Genomic DNA, 18,887 nt, shown 5'->3' with positions numbered 1-18,887 from the left:
GGGGGGGGGGGGGGGGGGGGGGGGGGGGGGGAAGGAAGGGGAGGGGCGGCAGTATGAGAGACAGACTAAGAGCCCACCGCCCCCACACCCCCAGGAAACGCCCCCACCCAGAGACACATTGCATTTTCTCCTCCTCTACACACCAATACATTCACACACCCTCACCATCAGCCTGGTATACACACACATCTACACACACACACACACACACACACACACACACACACACACACACCTACAGACATACACACATACACAGCCATTCTGACAAATACAAGCCCAAACATTTAGTCCTCCCTCCAAAACCCTACATCGTACTCACACCCCTGCCCACCAAAGAAACATCCCTTCCCATTCTACCTACCCTAGAACAAACCACCACAATTCCTCACCTCTCTCACTTAAGACCTACCCCCTTCCTAATCACAACCCTATCTCCCATGCATTTAACAACAGATTCCCCACACACAAGCCCTTACCCCCTCCCACACACATACCCCCCACTCTCTCATATGCACCCTCCAACCCCCCACAAACTGATGTACTATCACACTCCCCCAAACCTCCACCCCTACACCCCCACACATACATGCCCCAACACACTCCCCCTTACATACAACCATACCCCCCACACACACTCCACTACACTCCCCATAAACCCCCAAAATATAAACCACCCCACTCCCTCATACGCACCCCCCTACACCCCACACACTCATGTACTATCACACTCCCCTAAACCCCCACCCCTACACCCCCAAACATACATTCCCCAACACACTCCCCCATACACGCACCCCTACCCCCCATACATTCATGTATCACTACACTCCTCCATACACACCCCATACACACACAGGCACCCCCCATCCTCAACTATCTTGGTCTATCTATCTATCTTGAACATCCTGTGTCCTGTATAATGAGTTCTACGCAGAAATTGAATGAATTGTATTAGTTGCATGTTTCCCATTTAGAAGTTGGGAGAGAGTTGGAATCTTCTAGCTTCGATAGTAATCTGTATATTTTGGATAGTAGATTCAGGGCCTTGAGATTTAAGAATTCTGCAGCCCTGATAGGTAGCTGTAAGTTTAGTTGATCAGTGGTGTATTTCTTACCTATAATAGATTTAATTTGGTGGTATTCTAAGAATTTGGTGCTGCTGAATTCATATCGTCAAGAAATTGCATCAAATGGCAGAAAGTTTCCATTTTCTATTATATGTTCTAACTGCTTTACTCCTTTATTCTTCCACTGAGGGAAGTTTATCATCTTTCTGTTTTGCAGGAAGTCGGGATTGTTCCAGATGGGTGTGAGCTTACATGGTTACACTTACAAGTGCAGACTTTTTACTTTTACTTTCAGGAATTCCCACCAAGTCATTAGAGAGGAGCTGATGTTAATGCTTTTGAAACACTTATATGACTTGACAATTGAGCTGATGAATGGTAAATCAGAGATGACTAAATCCTCACACAATGCTTGCTCAACATCCAGCCATGGCTCATCCAAAGAACTTGGATTAAGCCACTTGGAGATGCATTGCAGCCTATTACATAAGAAATATTGATCAAAATTTGGCAGGTCCAACCCAGCTCTGTCTTTGGTCTGTTGTAAAGTTTTTAGACTAATGCGGGATGGCTTGTTTTTCCAGAGAAATTTGTATATGTGGGAGTCTAATGATTTAAACCAAGTGGAGGATGGTCTGATGGGAACCATTGAGAAAAGGTAATTAACTTTTGGTAAAACCATCATTTTAACAGTGGAAACCCTCCCCATAAGTGAAATGGGCAAGCAGTTCCACCTTGAGAGGTCATCCTCTACTGTTTTTAGTAGCTGATCGTAATTTATCTTTATTAATTCGGTTAGTCTGGGAGAGATTATTATACCTAAATAACTAATATTTCCTTACTGTATAGTGGTGTTAGATATGTTTTTAAAGTCACAGTTAATGGGCATTGCTGTAGTCTTTAACCAGTTAATAGAATAGTCTGATATTGAAGAGAATTTATTAATTAGTGTGATTGTTTGAGAAAGTGTTGTTTGTGAGTTGTGAAGGAAAAGTAAAATGTCATCTGCGTAAAGACTAATTTTATGTTCAATATTTTTAGCTTGAATTCCTTTGATTTCTGGGTTTTGTCTTATGGCAGCTGCCAGGGGTTCAATAAAAAATGGCAAAGAGTGATGGAGAAAGTGGGCAGCCCTGTCTGGTGCCTCTCTGTAAGCAGAAGCTTGGAGAAGTTTTGTCATTGGTCTTCACACATGCATTAGGGTTGTTAGATAATATTTTTATCCAGTCAATAAATGATGACCCAAACCCAAATTCTTTTAAAGTTGGAAATAAAAATTTCCAGTTTACACGGTCAAATGCTTTTTCTGCATCTAAAGAAATAACTGTGGACTTCAGATTGTGTAGAGTTGAATAATCTATTATGTTAATTAATCTGCGCATGTTAGTGTAGGAATGTCTACCTTTTATAAAGCCTGTTTGATCAGCGTGAATAATGGAAGGAGTTATTTTTTCTATCCTTCTGGCTAAAGCTTTGCTGGTTATTTTGAGATCTATGTTTATTAATGAATTTGGACGATAACTGGATGGGAGTGTAGGGTCCTTTCCTGGTTTTAATAGGACTGAAATATTAGCCAAGTTCATATTGGAGGGTATTTTTTGCTTTTCCTTTATTTCTAATACCATGCTGTAGGTTGGAGCCAGTGTTGTCCAGAATTCTTTGTAGAATTCAGCTGGATAACCATCTGGACCTGGTGCTTTATTATTTCGCATATGACGGAGAGCTTCATGGAGCTCATGAACTGAAATAGGTGAATCTAGAGCCATTTTATTTTCCTGATTTATTTTAGGAAGATTGATGCTACTAAGAAATTGGTTAATATTCTCATCTGTTGGATTTATTTGTGATGAATTTAATGTTTTGTAAAATTCTTTGAAAGTATTGTTTATCATGTCATGGCTGATATTTCCTTCTGAATCTTTTATAGAGGAAATTGTTGTTTTCTCCTTATTTGCCTTTAGTTGGTTAGCTAGGAACTTTCCAGATTTGTTGCCATGTTCAAAATTCATGCAAAAGTCTTTGCACCATGAATTGTGTTCTTTTATCTATTATTTCATTAAGTTCTAATTTGGCTTTCCTAATATCATTCAGTGTGTGTTCTTCTGGGGAGACATGGTAAACTTCCTCCATCCATCCATCCATCCATCTTCTGCCGCTTATCCGGGGTCGGGTCGCGGGGGCAGCAGCCTAAGCAGGGAAGCCCAGACTTCCCTCTCCCCAGCCACATTTGCCAACTCTGCGGGGGGGATCCCGAGGCGTTCCCAGGCCAGCCGAGAGATGTAATCCCTCCAGGGGGGTCTCCTCCCCGAGGGACGTGCCTGGAACACCTCACCAGGGAGGCGTCCAGGAGGCATCCTGACCAGATGCCCGAGCCACCTCAACTGGTTCCTTTCGATGCGAAGGAGCAGCGGCTCTACTCTGAACCCCTCCCGGATGACCGAGCTCCTCACCCTATCTCTAAGGGAGAGCCCGGCCACCCTGCGGAGGAAACTCATTTCAGCCGCCTGTATACGAGATCTCGTTCTTTCGGTCACGACCCACAGCTCATGACCATAGGTGAGGGTAGGAACGTAGATCGACTGATAAATCGAGAGCTTCGCCTTCTGGCTCAGCTCCTTCTTCACCACGACAGACCGGCGCAGAGTCTGCATTACTGCAGAAGCCGCATCGATCCTTCTATTGATCTCGTGCTCCATCCTTCCCTCACTCGTGAACAAGACCCCGAGATATTTAAACTCCTCCACTTGAGGCAGGACCTGACTACCGACCCGGAGAGGGCAATCCACCCTATTCCGGCTGAGGACCATGGTCTCAGATTTTGAGGTGCTGATTCTCATCCCAGCCGCTTCACACTCGGCCGCGAATCGCTCAAGCGAGAGCTGGCGATCACGACCAGATGAAGCCAACAGGACCACGTCATCCGCAAAAAGCAGGGACCCAATCCTGAGGCCACCAAGTCGGATCCCCTCAACACCTCGGCTGCGCCTAGAAATTCTGTCCATATAAGTTATGAACAGAATCGGTGATAAAGGGCAGCCTTGGCGGAGTCCAACCCTCACCGGAAACGAATCCGACTTACTACCGGCAATGCGGACCAAGCTCTGACACCTATCGTACAGGGACCGGACAGCTCGTACAAGGGGGTCCGGTACTCCATACTCCCGGAGTACCCCCCACAGGAGCCCCCGGGGGACACGGTCGAATGCCTTCTCCAGGTCCACAAAGCACATGTAGACTGGTTGGGCAAACTCCCATGCCCCCTCCAGGACCCCAGAGAGGGTATAGAGCTGGTCCACTGTTCCGCGACCAGGACAAAAATCACACTGCTCCTCCTCAATCCGGGATTCGACTATCCGGCGGACCCTCCTCTCCAGGACCCCTGAATAGACCTTACCAGGGAGGCTGAGGAGTGTGATTGCCCTGTAATTGGAACACACCCTCCGGTCCCCCTTCTTAAAAAGGGGGACCACCACTCCAGTCTGCCAATCCAGCGGTACTGCCCCCGATGTCCACGCGATGCTGCAGAGGCGTGTCAGCCAGGACAGCCCCACAGCATCCAGAGCCTTAAGGAACTCCGGGCGGATCTCATCCACCCCCGGGGCCTTGCCGCCAAGGAGCTTTTTGACCACCTCAGCGACTTCAGCCCCAGAGATAGGAGAGTCCACCCCTGAGTCCACCAGCTCTGCTCCCTCATGGGAAGACGTGTTGGTAGGATTGAGGAGGTCTTCGAAGTATTCCCTCCACCGACCCACAACGTCCCGAGTTGAGGTCAGCAGCTCCCCACCTCCAGTGTACACAGTATTGATGGAGCACTGCTTCCCCTTCCTGAGCCGCCGGATGGTGGACCAGAATCTCCTCGAAGCCGTCCGGAAGTCTTTCTCCATGGCCTCGCCGAACTCCTCCCATGCCCGAGTTTTTGCCTCGGCAACAGCTGAAGCCGCATGCTGCTTAGCCCGCCGGTACCCATCAGCTGCCTCCAGAGTCCCACAGGCCAAGAAGGCCCGATAGGACTCCTTCTTCAGCTTGACGGCGTCCCTCACTGCTGGTGTCCACCAACGAGTCCTGGGATTACCGCCCCGACAGGCACCAACGACCTTACAGCCACAGCTCCGGCTGGCCGCCTCAGCAATAGAGGCACGGAACACAGCCCATTCGGACTCAATGTCCCCCGCCTCACTCGGGACATGTTCGAAGCTCTGCTGAAGGTGGGAGTTGAAGCTCGCTCTGACAGGGGACTCAGCCAGACGTTCCCAGCAGACCCTCACAACACGTTTGGGCCTGCCAGCTCTGACCGGCTTCCTCCCCCACCATCTGAGCCAACTCACCACCAGGTGGTGATCAGTTGACAGCTCCGCCCCCCTCTTCACCCGAGTGTCCAAGGCATGTGGCCGCCGGTCCGACGATACGACCACAAAGTCGATCATTGAACTGCGGCCCAGGGAATCCTGATGCCAGGTGTACATATGGACACTCTTATGCTGGAACATGGTGTTCGTTATAGACAATCCATGACGAGCACAGAAGTCCAATAACAAAACACCATTTGGGTTCAGAGGAGGGGGGACCATGCCTCCCAATCACTCCCCTCCAGGTCTCACTGTCATTGCCCACGTGAGCATTGAAGTCCCCCAGCAGAACAATGGAGTCCCCAGAAGGAGCACCCTCCAGTACTCCCTCCAAGGACCCCAGAAAGGGTGGGTACTCTGAACTGCTGTTCGGTGCATAAGCACAGACAACAGTCAGGACCCGTCCCCCCACCCGGAGGCGGAGGGAAACTACCCTTTCATCCACCGGGGTAAACCCCAATGTGCAGGCACCAAGCTGGGGGCTGATGAGAATGCCCACACCTGCTCGGCGCCTCTCACCATGAGCAACTCCAGAGTGGAAGAAGGTCCAGCCCCTCTCGAGGGTACTGGTTCCAGAGCCCAAGCCATGCGTCGAGGTGAGTCCAACTATATCTAGTCTGCTCAACCTCGCGCACAAGCTCAGGCTCCTTCCCCACCAGAGAGGTGACGTTCAATGTCCCTAGAGCCAGCTTCTGCAGCCGGGGATCGGACCGCCAGGGTCCCCGCCCCTTGCTGCCGCCCAGCTCACATTGCACCCGACCCCTACGGCTCCTCCCGCAGATGGTGAGCCCACGGGCCCATGTAACCCTTTTGGGCTGAGCCCGACCAGGCCCCATGGGCGAAGGCCCGGCCACCAGACGCTCGCTCTCGTACCCCGCCTCCAGGCCTGGCTCTAGAGGGGGGTCCCGGTAACCCTCGTCCGGGCAAGGGAACATTCATGCCCAGGTTTGTCGTCATCATAGGGGTCTATGAGCCGTGCTTGGTCTGGTCCCTCCCCTAGACACCTGTTTGCCATGGGTGACCCTACCAGGGGCATAAAGCCCCCGACAACATAGCTGCTAGGATCTTCGGGACGCACAAACTTCCTCCAGTGATTTAATTCTGAGTTCTAATTCTGATGCTCTCAAAGTTTCCTTCTTTTTCTTATGGGAAGAGAAGGATATTATTTTCCCTCTCATTACTGCTTTTCCTGCTTCCCACAGAACACACGCTGAAGTTTCTGGTCTGTTATTGTTTTCTAGATATGAGGACCATTCTCTTTTAAAGTAACTGATAAACTCAGAATCTTTAAGTAATGATGTGTTCAATCTCCAGTTTCTAGTGGTTGGCTTACTGTTTTTACATCTAAGGGTGAATGATACCGGTGCATGATCACTGATCACTTCATCTCTGATATGTCACTCATGAGTGAACTGCTGATTAGGAAGTAGTCTAATCTAGAATAGGAATGGTGAACTGAAGAGAAGAAAGTGTATTCTCTCAGTGTTGGGTGATGAGAACGCCATGCATCGCAAAGACCAAAATCCTTCATGCACTGTTTAACCGTTTCAGCTGATTTCTAACCTTGATGCTTCTGAGTGACTGAATGTTTGAACAATGTCAAATTTTACCATTTTATTAATAAGAGTGGCTACTCCTCTTTGTCTGGAATTATAGCAAGCTGAGTAAACATGTGGAAACTGGTCCGTTGAAAGATTTATTGTTGAATTAGATAAATGAGTCTCCTGCAGGAGAACAATGTCTGCCTTCATTTCATGCAATTTTGAACCTCTTTTCTCTTGTACCAGCTCCACGCACATTCCAAGTGACAAACCTCAGTGTATCCATAAACCTGGAAGCTGTGTATGGTACCTGAATCTGCGCATTGTGTCTTTGTGTGTGCTTTCCTCATACATAAGTGTGTGTGCATGTGTGAATCATGCAAAGCGTTGGGTCCGTTGTTTAATCTTGTGCATGTGCCACAAAATGTGTCAATATAGAACTAGGTGAGTTACTGATAAAAGTGAAAGGGTTCAAACAAAGAAAAGTGAAAAGAGAAAAAAGTGACCGTGCCAAAGGAAGAAAATAATTTAAAAGAAACATCCATGACGAGAACGGTGTAGCAGAGACGGGTGGAGAAAATACTGATAATTTTTTTGAAACCACAGTTTTACAAATATGGCATGATTTAGTTAAGATTTAAGATTATTAAAGAACATACCAACAAGTCAGTAGAGCCACGGAGTGATGTTTGGGTCGCTGTACAACTGTCCATTGATAAATAATTTATCCACGGCGATGACAGCGCGAGCTCCTTCGGCGATGGATTTCCTCCTGATGGGGAACAGGACTCTCCATCTCTCTTGGAAACTGGTCATTAACTGAATAATGGAGGCCGCGAAGTTCACGACCCCAACTCTTCACCTGCTTGTTTGTAGTTAAACTCCGCTACGATGGGCCGTGGCCGGCAGGCTTCGGGTTTCCTTTCGCCCAGACGGTGAACTCGGTGAAAGGCGATGTTCCCCACCGTTTCTTCCGGGAGCTTTAGATGAGTCTGGATGAAGTTTTTAACCGTGGTCTCGGGGTCTTCATCTGCTTGTTCTGGAATCCCTGCAAACACCTCATGCTTCTGGCTTGCAGATCCAGCACCGCTTCCTTCATCTTCTTGTTCTCCTCGGAGACTCTGGTTAACCCCTCGGTGAGGGATTTAACCGACTCTCTGAGGACCGCGTTTTCTATGGCCAGTGTTTCCACTTGCTTCTGGCTGAATTCCAGTGATTCCCGCAAGGCCTGAAACTCTTTGTGGAGAATCTCCACCAGGCTCAGGCGTGCATCGAAACTACTGAGCTTTTTATCGATAGAAATAAGAACATCGGTTGTGTCGTTCCCCGGCGACGAAATGGCTCCGGATGAATCCTCGTTCCGCTGTCTTTTAGCCTGAGATGATGCAGCTGGGGTCGATGTTTGCTTTGGCTTCCCCATGACAATTCTGTCGAAACACTGATCTATGAAGTCCGTCAGGCTGGCCAAATCCTCCTCGTTGTGCTCCAGAATGCACCTTAAAGAGACACTATTTACCTACTTAGGAGAATGTTCAAATTAATTTCAGATTAATTTGGCAAAACGCACACATTAATAAATGAATGAATGAATAGTTTACGTTTGCCTAGTGGGACTCCACCGTCTCAACCTCACTACTTGCCTACAGCATTACGTCACTTACCTGCGTCCTCCCTCACTTACCTGCCAAATGGCAGACATTCAAACTTCTTCTTCTTCTTCTTCTTGTTTTCCTCTCAGACTCTGGTTAACCCCTCGGTGAGGGATTTAACCGGCTCTCTGAGGACTGGTTTTTTGTGGCCACTTGCTTCTGGCTGAATTCCAGTGATTCCCGCAGCTTAGAATCCTGGCACCACTGTGGATGTAGTTTTGCATTGTGTAAATGACCAGTAGAACCAGTGCTCCAATTCAGCCCAAATCATTGGCATGTTTATTCTGCACAAAATGACATGGAGTGCAACTGTATGAAAAGCAGTGAAACCAGACAGCTGAGCCGACCCAGTACTCCTGCCCGTGACAAGAAACCCCGTTTAAGTCAGACAAGAGCGCGCAGCACATGCGGCGCCGGCTAGCTAACACGCATACTGCTAGATATAGAGTTTAAAACTTAACAAAAACATTTCTTCCTCCTCTTACTGTAAATGAACTGGAAACATAACAATAAACATCATAAACTCATTTTCTCACATTCGTTCTTTTTTTTTAAAGAAACTTTTAGAAAGCAAATTATTATTAAATGCTCCAAACAGGCTCACCTTCCTCTGCAGCAGCCGGAAGCAGACTGGGGGAGGACGCGCTAGTCACGTGATGACATCATGAACAGTTGTGAATGTAAATTAAATTAACCACGAAGTTCGCAAATTAATTTTTTTTGCTAATAACACAGAAAAAATGGTTACATACTAAAACAAAATTCAGAATAAAAATTAAATAAACAAATAAAACGAATAAAGAAGTGAAGGATTTTTGATGTAATGAATGACATTTTTCTACATGTTACACCCGCAAGGCCTGAAACTCTTTGTAGAGAATCTCCACCAGGCTCAGGCGCGCATCCAAACTACTGAGCTTTTTATTGATAGAAATAAGAACATCTGTTGTGTCGTTCCCCGACGAAGAAATGGCTCCGGATGAATCCTCATTCCGCTGTCTTTTAGCCAGACATGATGCAGCTGGGATCGATGTTTGCTTTGGCTTCTCCACGACAACTCTGTCGAAACACTGATCTATGAAGTCCGTCAGGCTGGCCAAATCCTCCCCGTTGTGCTCCAGAATGCACCTTAAAAGACACCATTTACCTACTTAGGAGAATGTTCAAATTAGTTTCAGATTAATTTGGCAAAACGCACAGATGAATAAATGAATGAATGAATAGTTTAAGTTTGCCTCGTGTGACTCCACCGTCTCAACGTCACTGCTTGCCTACAGCATTGCGTCACTTACCTGCGTACCTGTGGTCACGTTTGACTTTATTGAAGTTCAGACGTTTCAGAAAGAGCTTCGTCAGTTCCTTCTTTTCCTGCATACTTTCCATTAGTTCAGCTGAGGCTCTGCCCCCCATGTGAGGCAGTTTCATTTTGGAATATTAATTTCAAGCTGTCAAAACACAAACACTTATGTTTTCATAAATTCCTGGTTGTGCAGTTCTGCGTGAGTAAGTATATTATTACCCTCATTATTCCAGATGCAACCCTGGTTGAGCTGGATGGGAACAAGTCACGAACATGAACAGGAACATATGTTGATGTTCAGTGAGAGGGATTTATATTTTCACTAGGCTGCATCTGTTTGTAAAAACTTTTTTCTTCTCTTGAGATGTGCGCAGCAACGTCATCAGAATGGACAAGGTGATTTCCAAGAAATCTGATGGTCAGGAGGCGGCGCTTTTATATTTGTGATCACTTATCCAGATCATACCTCCATCAGAGAAAATCCAGATTTGTAGTATAACAGGCTCTGGACAAAAACTATGAATGGATCCATGTAAAAAAAAAAAAACAGCAGGACCAGTTTGTCCCTGACCTACCAATAAAATGGTTCCACATGAAAGTTGAATCTGGAAAACTTCCATCTGACACATTAATTTAAAGTGTAAACATGATTCCTCCAAGAGAAGCTGGAAAATGTCTGTCTTCCCAGATCATGGGCCTCTTTTATAAAGCTGTCGCACAGAAACCCGGTGTGCACCAATTCTAGTCAACTTTTGGGATTTATAAAAACACGACTTGGCGGTAAAATGTCTCTACCTCAACGTCAATTCTGACCCTGCCCTACGTACGCACAACATCTGGAGAAACCCCTGCTCAGTCTGCTTACCTGGAGTGTCATTTACAAAACTGTGCGTAGCAACAATAACTACAGGTGACGTACGTACAGAAAACAGGAAATGCAGCGCAAAAAAACTTCCCAATTTATAAAGCAGTGCACGCGCACGTCCCACGCATGTTTCGCTTCATAAATCAGGATCAACACTAAATTTTGTGCATGTGAGGGAACATCTTGTCCAGCCCACATGTTGGCTATGAAAGGTCAGGCCAGCGCCCTGATAAATATTAATTATCTCCTTTCCATGACGGTTCAGCAGGGAAAAAAGAAAAAAGAGAGATTTTCTGGAATATGAGGTAGAAATTCTAGTAGAGAAGGTTATAAAATGTAAAATATTTTATCTGGTGGAGACGGGATGAACATCACCACCACCAGAAAGGCAGAGCAGCATCAGCAGGGGGCCGATGCTGTCAGCGTCTCATCAGATCACCGGACTTTTCCAGAAAGGAAAAATAAAGTGGTCAGACAGTAAAATAGTTAGTTAGTTAGTCAGTTAGTTAGTTTATTTATTTATTTTGAACAAATGTTGGGAGAAAGTGCATCGCTGTCCACAAGAGGAGTATGTTTGCCAGGGAGGAAGGGGGTGCTGCTGCCCAGTCTGACAGATTAGAAACTAGTCAGAAAATCCACAGATACGTTGGAACCAAATGGCCCAGATGCCTCGGATGATGCTGCAGGTGGTTCAGTCCTTTGTTTCACATTATAATATAAACCTACAGACACAAATGAGACGTCTCTGACTCCAGTTTATTTACTGTTAAAATTCTGTAGTTCCTGTGTGTCCCAACTGGGTTTGCAGAACTGTAGCTGTGTTTGCAGAGGGGGAGGCCAGTGGTCCCACCTTGTGCACCCCAGCAACCATGTCCATAGAGGAAACAATAACATGCCATCAAGGAGGTGGTGCAGGAGTTGGGGAGAGATAAAGACAGTAAAAGTTGTGAATTAATCAGAATTCTCCGTGTTGAATCACTTCTAGCCGCTGCATGAAGCAGCAGCGTTTAGTTCCATCATGACTGGATGGGTTTGAGGTGGAGGACAACAGCACTTGTCGCAGGTGAACATGACACCTTCCCATTTAGTATCATGTTATGTAGCATATGCCTCCACTATCTTCCACACCTTTGAAAGTGTGCAACAGGTTTCCTCCTGTGCATCAGGTACCTCTGCCCAATGGCCACTGCACCACGGTGTGTCTGACTGTGGCGCATGTAGTTCTGGTATTCTGCACTCTTGGGAAAAGGCATGACCTGTCTGTCCATTCCCTCAGGCTCCAGTCTCCATGTGCCATGTCCACCAGCAGGGACAGAAAAGCCACAATGTCCCTTTACGCATTGGAGTGCATTTTATATCCAACCATCACTTCATGTTTTGAATCTGCAGGTGGGGGAAACACCCCAATCAGCCTGATGGTGGGCAATCACGTCATTTTAATTGCATTTAGACCTTTAATAGAATGGCAGCTTCAATAAGACTGATTAACTGTGTGAAATGGGTTTATAACATGTAGAACTGCTTAGTTTCAGAACATATTTTAGTGGCTGATGTTGATATTATTAACATTTCTGTTGTAAATCCAGATTCATTGGTGGTGGAGGATCGATATCAAATATACATTTTCTTAATTTTTGCAAATAATGTGAGTGTACAACATTTACGTTAAATTTTATATTTGAGTTTGAACAAATCTCTCAAATTTCACACCATTTCTTTGATTTTATTTTTCTGTAGTTGGTATCGCCGTGTCCCGTTTCACCAGATGTTGTGCTCACGCCAGGGTGGAGGTAGGGACATTTTACCATCAAGTCATGTTTTTATAAATCCCAAAAGTTGACTAGAATTGTGCGTGCACATTATAAATGACTCAGATATAATGGATGGATGGATGGATGGATGGACATAAAGATCCAAACCATCTCTCTGGTTTCAGACGATGCTTCTCTGGTAATAAAAACCTCCTGAATGTTTGTTATACATGTACAAATGATGTGGTTTATAAACCGGGCCTCAGGTAAACCAGTCTTACTTAAACTAGGTTTCAGGTAGACGGGGTCTTAGGGAAAACCGGTTCTCTGGTAAACAGAGAAAAAAAAACTGCTTTGTTAAATGATGATAAAAAGCATAAAATGGCTGGATGGAGGTGAATTGACCATCTTGCAGCTTCTGCTTTGACTCCCACACCTTCCTATAAGTTCCAAGAATCAGACTTTCAGTGTTCCTCATCACCTGTTAATGCAGGAGGGTTGAGGGTTAAATGTCAGCATCTGTCTGTCCTTGTTAAAAATGAATACAACTGATCATCATTCCGTGTTCTGCCAAAAAACCTGCAGCCTTCATGTTCTTACAGTCACCCCTAAAACACCTGGAGTACCTTTCATTCTGGACATCAGCATTTTAACTCATACAAAGACGGACCTCAAGCCTCGGCTGGGAGGAGATTCTAACGGTGGTCTTTCTGATGGAGGATTCTTCTACAGTGGCAAGGAAGTGCAAAACTAATTAAGACTTAAAAAAACACATTTAAAACTTTAAACACAAAATTATGTTTTGAAAACCAATTCATAATTTAAAAAGCAAGTCTTAACTGCAAAAACCAAGTTTAAATGATTAAAAACAAATTTAAATTAAAAAAAAAAAATTCACATTTTAGGAAACAATTACATATTTTAGAAAAAAAATAATGAAAACAAATTCCTATCCTTTTTGCGGAGCCAACTAGGACATTTTACACCCGTTTGGTTTTCTATTCTATTCTATTCTACAGTCATTTAGCAGACGACTTACATATTCTTGCTGTGAAACTTTTTTTTTTTGTTGTGATATTTCAGTCCAGGTTTGAAGAGTAAGATAAGTGTTGTAGCTTCCTGTCAGGACCAAGTCAAATGTAGTCCAGATGCCAAAAACATCAGAAAATGAGCCTAATTTGCATTTTTACAATACAAATTTTATGATCATTTTATGATGTTTTTGGCATAAAATTGTCCTCGTTGGCTCCGCAAAAAGGGCAAAACATTCTGCTCTGCTCTATTCTAGTCATTTATCTGACACTTTTATCCAAAGCAGCTTACATATGACAGTGAGAAGAAGTACAACTATCTGACATGATTTGTAAAAATGCACAATCAGGAATTAAACCCATGAACATGGGCAGCACAGACCTGCCATCAAACCACTACGCTACCACAGATCTTGATCCAGTGTTCATTCATAAATGAAAACCTTCAAAAAAACATGTTCCGTGTTTTTATCTTCAAACAATCGCCGGTTACTTCCCGTGTATAGTTGGACTACAAAATGTTTGATTGGACTACAAATTGCGTCACCATTGTGTATTTAAGCCTCTCCCTTTGTGTGGAAAGCCTCCTTCTTTTGATTTGTTTTGGGAAAAGTGTTCTGCCAGTTGAACATTTTCTCTGCTCTTTTACAAGTATTTCCTGAAAGATAAATTTGTGGCTTTTAATGTGTTAAATATGATTAATTACAGAAAACTTAATGCATTAAAAAAATTATCACATTTCATTACAGGATGTTTGTCAGAGCACAATTACCTGATAAAGCAATTATGACTGGTGCACACTGTAGACCTAATGCTAAAACTGTAGCAGTTTGGCGTCATATTTAGCTCATTTTCAGACCCATGTAGTGACTATTTACTGCGGGGGGGGATCCCGAGGCGTTCCCAGGCCAGCCGAGAGATATAATCCCTCCAGCGTGTCCTGGGTCTTCCCTGGGGTCTCCTCCCAGAGGGACGTGCCTAGAACACCTCACCAGGGAGGTCCAGGAGGCATCCTGACCAGATGCCCGAGCCACCTCAACGGGCTCTGATCTCCTCCCGGATGACCGAGCTCCTCACCCTATCTCTAAGGGAGAGCCCGGTCACCCTTCGGAGGAAACTCATTTCAGCCGCCTGTATACGAGATCTCGTTCTTTCGGTCACGACCCACAGCTCATGATAAATCGAGAGCTTCGCCTTCTGGCTCAGCTCCTTCTTCACCACGACAGACCGGCGCAGAGTCCGCATTACTGCAGACGCCGCACCGATCCGTCTGTCCATCTCGCGCTCCATCCTTCCCTCACTCGTGAACAAGACGTCCGATATTCAAACTCCTCCACTTGAAGCAGGACCTGACTCCCGACCCGGAGAGGGCAATCCACCCTATTCCTGTTGTTATGAAGACCTTTGGTTAGAAACCTGAAAACACATATCGTTCACGCTTCTCCGTCGGTGGCAGCAGCTGCTGCCTAAACTTCTTTCCCATCTGGAAAAACACAAAAGAAACTTACTAACATAAAAACCTGACTAATATTCTCATGGCTGTTTCTCTTCTGTTCAGTTTTTGATGCAGTACTTCCCATCTGCATCTTCATTAGCAGCGAGTTTAAACTGTTCTCAAGCAGTCTCGTTCCCATGGCAGCAGGATGCTGAGCAACCATCTCTCTGGGTTCACAGAGCTTCTTCATGTATTGGGAGGCTACTGCATGTGCAACGGCTGCTCCAGAAGGGAGAGACACCTACTTACTGTGCCATATTTTCCAGCTTAGTTTTCTTCACAGAAGCCGTTCCCATCACGACAAACGTCCCTCCCTCATCCTTACTTGAAAAGATGATTCTCTCCCAACTCTGTACAGATTCCGAACATGATGTAATGGACCATGTGTCCGGCTGCAGGGTGCTTCTGCATCCAGTCTGAGGAAGGATGGTGCTGCCATGAAAACCCGGACACACCACACCTGCCTTTGTCATCACATCCTTCTCAGGGAAGTCAGAAGCATAAATCACAAACAGATGGCAAAGAAAAGTTCAGACTTGCTGCTTTCAAATAAAATAGAAATCTTTATTGACACACCGAAAGACAACAGATAAGACTATAAGTTACCACAATCCGGTGTTTTATTTCATATTCACATCATGTTAACAACACAAGAATAATGGCTGGTCGTGCTTTCCAGCTGTTTAAACCATGTTTAGGCCTGAATGTAAAAGCTGGGGTGAACAGCTGCTGTTGTCATTTGACCGACAGAAAGTAGAAGACGATGCCGGCAGACCACCTGATGCAGATGTCCTGACATTACTGAGTACACATGGATGCTTAGAGCCGTCTTTGTCTGGTGCACGCCGTTTATCCCACTATCACTGTGTCATCATCTGGAAACTCGTAGTAGGGGACCTCCAGGTTGAGGGGGGCGGGGCCTTTCCTGATGCGGCCCGAGGCGTCGTAGTGAGAGCCGTGGCAGGGACAGTAGTAGCCTCCGAAATCGCCGGCATTGGCGATGGGCACACATCCTAGATGCGTACACACCCCCAGGACGATGATCCAGCTGGGCTTGACGGCCCGGTCCTTGTCGTGCTCTGGGTCTCGGAGCTCTCCTAGGTTGACGGCTGCCTCTGTGGCGATCTCCTTTTCAGTGCGGTGGCGCACAAACAGCGGTTTACCTCTCCATTTGAAGGTCATGTTCTTGCCTTCTGGGATGTCACTCAGCTTGATTTCAATCTTGGACATGGCCAAGACGTCAGCCGAGGCGCTCATGGAGGAGACGAACTGAGTGACGGCCGTCTTGGCGGCATAGACGCTCACCACTGCAGTGGCTCCGGTCACCAGGTACGAGAAGGTTCTCCTGGACTCACTACTATCCTGGGAGGACTTGTTGGGATCCAGCACCTCTGGACGGCGATAGTCAGAGAAGTCTGGTACTCGGATGTCCGTGTGGGCAAACCTGACCCCCGCAGGACCTGAAAAACAATTTTATAGCAGTAGAAACTGAGTGAAAAAGACTTTAATTCATCCTTTACAAAATACTTTGTATCTAACAAGTTACATATCCAATAGTACTTGTGTATATATATAACAGACTACTACGGTGTGTGACTGAGTGGTCAGCTGTAGGTCAGGTAGAAACCTCCAGGTCCTAAAAGACCTTATTACAGATAACCTCCAATCTGAGCAGTTTTGGTACCGGTACTGGATTACTTCTCTGTGAGTGTATATAAAATAAAATGTCTACATATAAAATGCAGAAAATGTGTTAAAAAATGTTGTGTCAATAAACAGGTTTCAGTCAAACATTTGCTTCAGGACAGATTTATGAGACTGGTTCCAGTATTAATTTATTTACAAATACTAACGAACAACTTCTCAACAACAGACCAGATTTTCTCTCTCAGCTGCAGGATTTCTGGAATTCTCACTACGAGGTAACTAGTTAATGACAGCTCATCGTACAGTTAGGACATGCTAAATCAGACTGTAACCAACAGGTGTTACATCAGAATCTGTGTTCGCAGGGGGGGCAATGAAAAGTCTTTCTCTCCTAGATACTTATGTATAATGTACACTACTTATAGGTCCGTGGAGGAAGAGCATTTACCTAAACTAGTTATGACGTCTTTCATCAAATATAACTATCACTAACTATATTCCACGTTTCTGAATGAGAAATACACGAGTCCTTCCGGAGTTTAGGGAAATGCTAACCACTTATTCAGGAGAAAAACTCTTCCTCTCTGGTCCTGAAGTGGTTATTCAGGAGAAAAACTCTTCCTCTCTGTTCCTGAAGTGGTTATCCAGGAGAAAAACCTCTTCCTCTCTGGTCCTGAAGTTGTTATCCAGGAGAAAAACTCTTCCTCTCTGTTCCTGAAGTGGTTATCCAGGAGAAAAACCTCTTCCTCTCTGTTCCTGAAGTGGTTATCCAGGAGAAAAACCTCTTCCTCTCTGGTCCTGAAGTGGTTATTCAGGAGAAAAACTCACCATCGCCCACAGGCTGCGATGCTAAAGGCAGCGGGCATCGTGGGCCACGAAAAGCACCATGATCCCAGTCATATTCGTTTGAACATTTAACATTTTACATTAATTTTTTATTTACACACACAATCGGTCATTTTATGTGAAACTGTGACATAACGATGACCCCCCCCCCCCCCCAAACATGAAGCCGCTCATTAGCCACTCGGTTTACCGGTTAGCAACCTGGAGCGGCCGATCCCTAACTAGTTAAACCTGAGTACTAAGGACAAAGACTACCTGCCAGGCAAAACCACTTTCACACAGACGGGCAACCAAATACTATTTGTCAAAGAGTTTGAATGTGATTTAAAACTATTTAAGACGAGTTAGTCGGCTAGGCTAGCCTAGGATAAGCTAGGCTAGGCTAACAGTCAATGACAGACTCACCGTTGATGCTAACTGTTACTGCAGGCCCCGTCTTCGGGCTCTGGCCACTGAGGGATTCGCAGCACAGAAACGGTTTCTTCGGATTCATTAGCACCTTCTCTCCTTTGACAATGACCCCGGGTACCAGAGCCTTCAGGGGCCCAGCCACCGTAAAGGCTGTAGCCTGCATGTAAGGGGAAAATGCACCTGACCGGGCAGCTAGCGACATCATCTTTCACCGCAACTACTTGGACGACCTTGTGTGTCTCAACTGCGCAAGCCCCGACGTGACGTAGAATAATCACGTGGTATACATTACGTAACAGCAACAAACGAAGTCTGAGAAACACACACACACACAGAGCTAAAACTAAACTTGTCCACGTGTGAAAAAAAAGATGAAATTTGAGAACTAATGAAAATTTTATTCCCTTAATAGCAACAAATATATGAAATGTGGATCCAGAGGGATCTTAGCATAACCTGTTCAGTCCTGCACCCTGAGGCTGAGGGGTTGTCCAGACTTCTGTATGCCAACTCTGCATTAGATGTCCCAACAGATGTGTGTTCGACTGTTGACAAAACCCTATTTAACTTCATTTGGAAAAGAAACATCCATCAAATCTGCAAGAATGTAAAAATTAATAAATTAAACTCTGGTGGGTTTATTGCTTTAGATTTTTACACATTTCATTCTCACTTTAAAATAAAATGGATCAAAAGGTGTTTGTTAAATCCAAAGTCATCATGGAATTTTATCCCCCATCATGTTTTTGAAGTCTTAGGAGGCCCTAACTTTTTTATAAAGGTGCAATTACAACATAGATAAAATGCCCATTAAATTGTCCAACTTTCACAAATGCTTCTTTCTTGGTCTCTCGTGTGCACACATAACTATTACCCCACACTCTTACTACATCTGGATTAATCAGGCCATTTGTTTTAAACATGAGTCACCGTAC

At 45.3% G+C, this 18,887-nt stretch overlaps 1 protein-coding gene across 1 annotated transcript; it reads right to left on the bottom strand.

Annotated features, from left to right (window-relative positions):
- Positions 1-15,588: 15,588 nt before the first annotated feature.
- Positions 15,589-18,186, bottom strand: uqcrfs1 (ubiquinol-cytochrome c reductase, Rieske iron-sulfur polypeptide 1). Its single transcript, XM_079244406.1, has 2 exons — positions 17,947-18,186; positions 15,589-16,508 (listed from the first exon to the last, which is right to left on the bottom strand). Exons 1-2 carry the CDS (start codon positions 18,155-18,157, stop codon positions 15,898-15,900), a joined length of 822 nt encoding a protein of 273 aa, XP_079100532.1. The 5' UTR covers positions 18,158-18,186; the 3' UTR covers positions 15,589-15,897.
- Between the last annotated feature and the right edge of the window lie 701 nt (positions 18,187-18,887).

Source organism: Telmatherina bonti (genome assembly GCF_933228915.1).
Source record: "Telmatherina bonti genome assembly, chromosome: 1".
Classification (NCBI taxonomy): domain Eukaryota; kingdom Metazoa; phylum Chordata; class Actinopteri; order Atheriniformes; family Telmatherinidae; genus Telmatherina; species Telmatherina bonti.
This window is presented reverse-complemented; position numbering and strand designations above follow the sequence as displayed.

Bases quoted from the DNA above. Each gene is read 5' to 3' on its own strand.
- uqcrfs1 (XM_079244406.1), bottom strand. From the start codon at position 18,157: ATGATGTCGCTAGCTGCCCGGTCAGGTGCATTTTCCCCTTACATGCAG. The intron at 16,509-17,946 runs GTGAGTCTGTCA...ATTGTTTTTCAG, and splicing joins AGTAACAGTTAGCATCAACG to GTCCTGCGGGGGTCAGGTTT.